Source organism: Euphorbia lathyris, chromosome 5 (genome assembly GCF_963576675.1).
Source record: "Euphorbia lathyris chromosome 5, ddEupLath1.1, whole genome shotgun sequence".
NCBI classification, from domain to species: Eukaryota; Viridiplantae; Streptophyta; class Magnoliopsida; order Malpighiales; family Euphorbiaceae; genus Euphorbia; species Euphorbia lathyris.
Window position 1 is genome coordinate 69,868,582 of NC_088914.1, and position 7,706 is coordinate 69,876,287.

Here is a 7,706-nt window from a genome sequence, read left to right on the forward strand (position 1 = left end):
CACATAACTTCTTATTTGTTAACGACACATTGTAAACATGTTGTAAAGAAAAAGTCATGTTCTTTGATTCAAAGAATGATGAAAGGTTCGAATTGAAGAATCTTGTCTCAATTTATTAATAAAAATAAAAAGGTTAAAAGGTAACTTTGACAGTGGAAACGATGGACTTTCATGAAAAAAGCACTACTCATCGTATGCATAAATAAATTTCTCATGAAATCGACTACTCACTCATTCATGAAAATGTATGTAGAATATATCTGAGCACATGGTATTTATGAAATGATAGAATGATTCTAAAAAATAATACATTTTTTTTATAGGCCTAGTGTTTCACCGATCCTTAACTTGTTCAAATTGGTCATTTTACCTCTCAACTCATCGAATGTCCTATTTATCTCATTAACTCCATAAAAGTGGTATTTTTTATTCCCTTAACTTGTCTAAATTGGCCATTTTACTCCCTAACTCATCAAATGTCTAAATTGGAATTTCGGTCGCTTTGTTCGGATAATTCTGAGAAAATTTGAAGCGACTTAAAGAGTTCAGGGACCAAAATAGAAATTTGTCATTTAAGCAGCAATTTCTGAGACAAAAATAGTGATTTTGTGGGACTTTGTGGCTCTATTTTGAAGGATGTAGAGATCAGATTTGTGCGAAACGAAAGCTAAAATTTAAAGTTTCTGTATAAGGAAAGGATTCAAAAGTGGAATTTCGGAAAAATATCGAGTAACGAGTTCGGAATAAATTTTTGAAAATGGCTTTAACAGAATAGTTGTTTGGTGGTTGTAAAACTAAAAGTTTGATTCTCTGTTGTGGAGGCTACTTTAAGGAGGTTTTGAAGGCTATATAAGACCATTTTTCACGAAATAAAAACTGGGATTTCGAGATTTGATGTAACTAAAGAGATTAAAATTAATTCAGGACGAAATGATGAAGTAACGAGCCCACAATAAACTTTTGAAAATGACTCTTCAGAAAAGTTGTTTGATGAATTTTTGAAGATAAAAAAATTCAAAAGCTTGTTTCTGGATCTTTTTAATTGATTGGAATCAATAAAAAGTTTCAAAACATGATTTAGAATAAGTGTGTAAACTAAGAATTACTCGAAAATGAGGTTTCAAGAATCTTGGTTTCACGAAAATAGCTTAAAGCTTTTGAGAAAGATGACAATGACGGATTTTAAGAGTGCTCGAATTGATCACTAGGCAATGTTGGTAATGATTAAACTAAGAGGTAGCAAAAATCGGATTGAGATTTGGTTGAGTAATCTTAAGGGGGCGTTTGGTTCGCCGGGTAACAGAATGGAATCAAATAAGGGAAATAAAGGGAAATAAATGTAATGACCCTGAATTCCCTTGTCTATTTGTTTCGATTCCAAAAAGGAATCAACTACCTTTGATTCCCTTGGTAACTGTTTGGTTCAAATGAGGTAATAAACGAGAGTTGTGGATTGTTTTTAACAAGAATTTTTTATACATACATGAATCTGCATTAATAAATTAACCGCATTTAAATATAAAAATGAAAATCAATTACTTCAACCATTAAAATAAATAAAAAGGTGAAACGGAATAAACTGAAATAAAATTAATCAAGAAAAATGTATAAACATTATGTCTTAAAAAGAAAATAATTATTTTAAAATAATTAAAAATAAATATTAAAGCTGAATAATATGATAAAAGAAAAAAATAGGCCAAAATCATTTTCAAGGCAATAAAAATAGAAATAAATAAATACAAGGATCAAAAGTGAAATAATTTAGGGATAAAAGATTATAAATAAATAAGTATAAAGATTTTTTTTAATGAAATACAGACCTAGCCTAATGGAAAAGTATAAAGATTAAAATGACAATCAAAAAGTAAAATTTGATCAAAAATATTTTTTTAAGGAAAAAGTAAAAGGACCAAAAGTGAAATTAATTCAAAGATAAAAAATACAAATAAATAATATATGGACCAAAATAAAAATAAAAAAGTTAAATAGACATTAAAGTAGAATTTTATAAAAATGAGATAGGTTCAAGGTAGTATACGAAGAAAAAGAGATTAGAAAACACATGGAGGGTTGTATAATGAGATTATATGAGTCAGAGGTAAACTCATGACTAAAAATGGGTAAAAGGAATGATTGAATTAATGAAACAAACAACAAAACAAAGGGAATAAAACATTCGCTTTCCTTTACCATTTCATGAAACCCCAAAACAAATCCCCCCTAAGAGAATTTAGAACTTGAAGTTTCTGAAATTTGGAAGGTTTGGTAAAGAACTTGAAAATTTGTTTTGTAAAAATAGATTAAGATTGATCAAATTGAAATTAAGAGGACGAATTTGAAAGGTAAAAAATTGATAATATGTGTTGAATTGATCCAAAATAGTATTGATTTGATAAAAATTGTTGTTGTTGATTTTTGTTGGATGTTGTTGGTCCCTTGTAAGATAATATTAGTTTCAGAAGGGGTGAATGAAACTATTAAGTAATTTTAAGCTCTTAAAATAACTCACTTGGCGTGCACAACTTTTGTTAAGCACATAGGCAAATAATTAATATCAGAGGTTCGTTCAACTAAACAGAGGAAGTTGTTTAGGAGAGTTGTTTTGATTTTAAATATTGTCTTCAAGTTTGTCGTTTAGTTTAACAGAGCTTCTGTTGAAAATATGTGATGTTCAACGGATGATAATACAACAGAGGCAATTATACAGATATAAGAGATCAGATATAAAGCACAAATAATCACAAGTAGTAGGTCAGAGTTTAGGAAATAGTTACTCAGCAAATTTATACTGATTCGGCCTCTAGCTTACATCTAGTTCCCAGAATACCTTTTTCTGAGCTTTAATCCACTAAAGCACTCTTTCACAGGTAGAGCACAAACCTTAATACAAATAGATAGAGCCACTGTAAAGTACCTTCCTCTACAATCTCTCAACTATCTATACTTCTATTGCTTACTTATGATCGAAACAAACACCAGAGCTTCTGGAATAATATTATGAGCAAGAGTTATTTTTAAAGAACACAATGAAGATCTAAACAATATTTTTGGACGAACACAAATATGAATAATAACTTATGTGTTTGAATGTTGCTCTAGCTCTTTTGAAGATTTTGATCTCACTTGAAAGCTTATAGATGTCGTCAACTTCAAATGGAGCTTTTGGCATGGTATTTATAGGAGGGGCTGGCAAGAGATCTGTTTGAATTTGAAATAGTCGTTTTGATTAAACGGAGCCTGCCACATCAGCTTCTGACATCCTTTGTCCTTTAGGCGAAAAGTTCTGCAGCAAGTCTAGAGGCTCTTCTGTCTTGATTCATGGTTTTCTGCAATCTTTTTCGTCTGTGATTGTGATATAGGTACGTTGAGGGGACATGACCTCTGTAGCATTGTACTTCTTGTCAGGTCTTGGGAACACGCGTACTCTATAGTACTTTGTCAGTTGTCAGTCCGTTTTGTTTGTGGGCTTCTAAATTGTTGGGGCCTTTGGATAGTGCTTTTGGGCTTCTCTATTTATCAATCCGATTTCTTTTACTTGCACTTAAGTTTATCAAATCACTCAACAAAAATATTAGTGGATAACAAATCAAATTTAGACTTAAGATTTCATATTTAATTTATTTTGGGGTTCTGATTATTTTTTTGTTAGAATCAAAAACTCCTGGAAAATTGTGTTTCAACAGATATTTGACTGAGTGTTTTCAAAGAAGGAATTGAGCTATATTTATAACTTTTTGAGCAACTAATTACCTGAGAACAACTCTTAAAAATCTCCTCCATGATGTCCATTAACTTCCCATTAGTTAAGGAATGCCATGGGTGAATTTGGAGCCAAAGAAATGGGATTGAGGTCATGAAACTCGAAATTGAAGAGCTGATGTTTTTTATCCCTTTTTTCAGCAACAGTAAACTTTGAAAAATTCCACAGGCTTCAATACAGTACATCTTCGTTTTGCTTCGTTTTTTACATTCTGGAAAACTAAGATCCCACATTTTCAGAATTATATGCTGGCAATCCAAAATTCCACTGATTTGAGACGCAATTTTATTGCCGAAGTTGTTGGTCGGGATTATTAATAATCAGCTCATATTTAACCTTATTTTTTTTACTATTTCTTTTCCATTTTCTTTTTATGTTTTGTCACAATTTTTTGATATTATTTCTTACTTTTATTTTTATTTTTATTTTGTTAAAAAATGAAATTAATTAAATAAATTTAACTATAAACTAAAATTATAACCTATACTAAAAATATAAATTTACTCCCAACACATACCATATAATAAGATCATTCGTAATTTATCATCTCTAATAAAAAAAGGCATTTCGCACTATAATTAACACAATAACATTAAGGTCATTCCATTTTCATAGCTTCTTTTTCCATCAAAATGTTTCAATGAATGGTTATTCTGTAGCAAATTTATCAAAATGTTTCAATTAATGGTGACTATTAGCAAATTCCATTAGCATCTTTCAAAATCTCTTTATAATGATTTATTGGTCCTCTAAACATATTTAAAATGATATATTGGTCTTTTAAAATAATTACAGTTATCTATTAGTTCCTCAAATTTATTTAAAGTGATGCATAATTTAACTTATCTAAATCTTTTGTTGTTCTTTCAAGTAGACTTAAAAAGTTAATAAGACATTTTAAACAAGTTCAGAAAACTATTGAAATATTTTAAAATTTTAGTGGGTCAATCAAATAACATGGACAAATAAAAAGAGTGATTTATGTATTATGCCATGATTATTAGTAAATGTGATAAGGTCAGTTGACAGCCACGAGTAATTTACTCATAACGTCTAAAATGATGTAATTTTACCACTAACGTTGGCAAGTTAGATCAGTTTGAAAAATAATTCATCAAACTATTTTCTCAGTAACATTTCATATGTATATTATTTTATTATTTATTACAGTAATATATAGGTATTTTGCAGTTTATTCTTAGTAAATTAAAGTTGGGTTGAAGAAATAATAATAGATAGAAAAAAGAAAAACATATTGTTGTTAAAAAAATGAGAAAACTGACACCGCTAAGAATGGATGTGTTTCCTAATCTCGCACCAATTTCTCCACCAATGATTAGGCACTACCAATACCATATCTTTCGCCCCACTACCTATATCATCTCCTGCAACAAACCGAATATTTTTCCCATTTCTCCATACATACATGTGCATACCATGCCCACCTTCCTTTTTTTTTTTTTTTTTCATTTTGACCCCTTTTCACACCGCCTCCCTCCCTCCTTCTCTTCTTTTTTATTTTTCTCCTGATCTAACTTTCTAAAGAATAATTTTCAGAACTATTTCATTTATATCGGTATATATTTAAATATTATATTCATTTTATTGATGATGATAGTGAAAGCTCCAAACCCCCCATCAATTCTAAATATCCACAATATATTTTTTTCTTTTTTTAAAAGAAAATTTTGAGGAATCCAACGGTGGAGGGACAACCATCCGCGGAGACACGGAGCCGCTCAAGCCCAACTCTTTGGAATCTTACCTTTCCTCTTCCCTATGTCTTTTTTCCCCAGTTAAAAACTTACTAATAATGGCTTAATACACACTCAGTCCCTCAATTTTAAACAAATTGACCGTCTCTCCTGAACTTATAAAGTATCTCTTTTACACTCAAAATCTATAAAATGTTTTGTTCTCGCTAACCATTTAAATTTATTTGAAATGACATATTCTCATTGTGAACTTGCTATCCGTAAAACTTACTCTATGTTATATAAATCTTGAAATTTTTCAAATTTTCTATTATTTTAATGTGTGAATTTAGAAACTAACGAGACACTTTGTAAGTTAAGAACTCGCTGCAATTTTGTAGGCTTAGTTTAATTCTCATACTCACCCACTACTAAACTAACTCAACCCTAGTTTCTGCTTAACCTAACCCAAACCTTCTAATCCATTTTCTATTTAAATTTTATATTATATATATATGTAGATATAAACCCACCATTCCTCTCCTTTTACAAGCCCAATTTTTCTGTTTGTTTACTCCGCTTCTACGGCTTCTTTTCTTGTGGGCAAAGCAAACACTAGATGCTACTTCTCTCTTACTAATTAGGGCTGTGATTATCCCTTTTTTTTCGATTTCATGTGAGTATTTTTGTTGAATATAAAGTAATCAAATAAAATAAGAAACAAGTATGAGCTGCAACGGATGCAGAGTTTTGAGAAAAGGATGCAGTGAAACCTGTATTTTACGCCCTTGTTTACAGTGGATCGAAAGCCCGGAAGCTCAAGGCCACGCCACCGTCTTCGTCGCTAAGTTCTTTGGCCGCGCCGGTCTCATGTCTTTCATCTCCGCCGTCCCTGAAACACAGCGTCCTGGTCAGTACGTCATAACAAATTCTCCAATTAACCTTGTTTTTTAAATTTTTTAGATCTTTGTGTTTACTTTTGTTTTTTTTTCTTCCTTTTTCAGCTTTGTTTCAATCTCTGCTATTCGAAGCTTGTGGTAGAACTGTGAATCCAGTAAACGGCGCCGTAGGACTGCTGTGGACTGGCAACTGGAACGTCTGCCAAGCTGCCGTTGAAACTGTTCTGCGCGGTGGTACTTTACGGCCGATGCCTGAGCTTCTAGCTACCGGAGGATCTCCGTCTCCGGTTTCCGATGAAACGTCTGAAGCTGAAGTTGCCTGTACAGATATGTGGACACATCAAGATCTAAATACGAATCCACACTCCAGATTTTCTAACTCGAGATCCAAAGTCTCGCCTAAAAGGAAACAACGAATCAACGAACCTTTCACAGTAAAGCAGCAACAGCTTCAATTACCGTCTAACGATCTGGATCTCCGCCTGATGCCGAACTTCTCTCTGAAAACTTCGCCATATAAAGGGGAAGTCTGGCGGCCGGGAACTCCATCCATGAATTCGGAGGAGTCCGTGACTACAACAATTACATGCTTCGATAGCGGATTGGGAGATCAGTATCGAAGCGGATTGGGAGATCAGTACGGCAATGGAGGAGATAGAAAGCTCTTAAATCTGTTTGTTTAGAAGGAAATTATCTATAGAAAACTTTCTCCTTCCTTAAATTTTGTGAATATGACGTTCACACACGATCGGAGAGATATAAGTTAGCTGTCGTTTCCTGTCCATGTAACCATTTTTTTGGTTGCTTCCCCCGGAGCAAGATTGTATTCCGGCGAGTTTCTGTAGATCTCCGGCAGATGATTTCTCTGGTCTCTATTCAAGAGAATAAATGAATTTGCCGGTGATTTTTTTTTCTTTCCGTCATTTCTTTCTTTTTGATCTTTTGTTTCCAGTACTGTATGACATGAATAATAGAACTGAAATTTTATTTTCACTTAAAATTGGTGGTACTTTAACAAAAAAAAATTTAAAATTGGTGGTACTTGCGACAGTAAAGTTGGAACTTGTAAAAATTGTACAATTGGTAGAAATAAAATTAAAAACCAAACAATGTTACATTACCATTTCATCTGGTACTATATACACATAGTTATCAATTAGTTACCCTACAAATTCAAGTTTTTCCATTAGATTTTTTTTGTTAACCAAAGAAAAAATACTTTTATTAAGAAATATTAACAATTAATTAGATTTCAAAACAAAAATGATATACTCATATTAGTACATTTTTCTATTCAGCGATAATAAAATATTATAATTAAACCTTAAAAATTAAATACATAGAATTTTA

The 7,706-nt window shown here is 31.6% G+C and overlaps 1 protein-coding gene across 1 annotated transcript; it reads left to right on the forward strand.

The window, feature by feature from the left end:
- The first annotated feature begins 5,977 nt into the window (after positions 1–5,977).
- LOC136229477 (LOB domain-containing protein 38) lies at positions 5,978–7,354 on the forward strand. The gene is made up of 2 exons (XM_066018310.1): positions 5,978–6,367; positions 6,462–7,354. Exons 1-2 carry the CDS (start codon positions 6,184–6,186, stop codon positions 7,037–7,039), a joined length of 762 nt encoding a protein of 253 aa, XP_065874382.1. The 5' UTR covers positions 5,978–6,183; the 3' UTR covers positions 7,040–7,354.
- Positions 7,355–7,706: the final 352 nt, after the last annotated feature.

Bases quoted from the DNA above. Each gene is read 5' to 3' on its own strand.
- LOC136229477 (XM_066018310.1), top strand. From the start codon at position 6,184: ATGAGCTGCAACGGATGCAGAGTTTTGAGAAAAGGATGCAGTGAAACC. The intron at 6,368-6,461 runs GTCAGTACGTCA...TTCCTTTTTCAG, and splicing joins CCCTGAAACACAGCGTCCTG to CTTTGTTTCAATCTCTGCTA.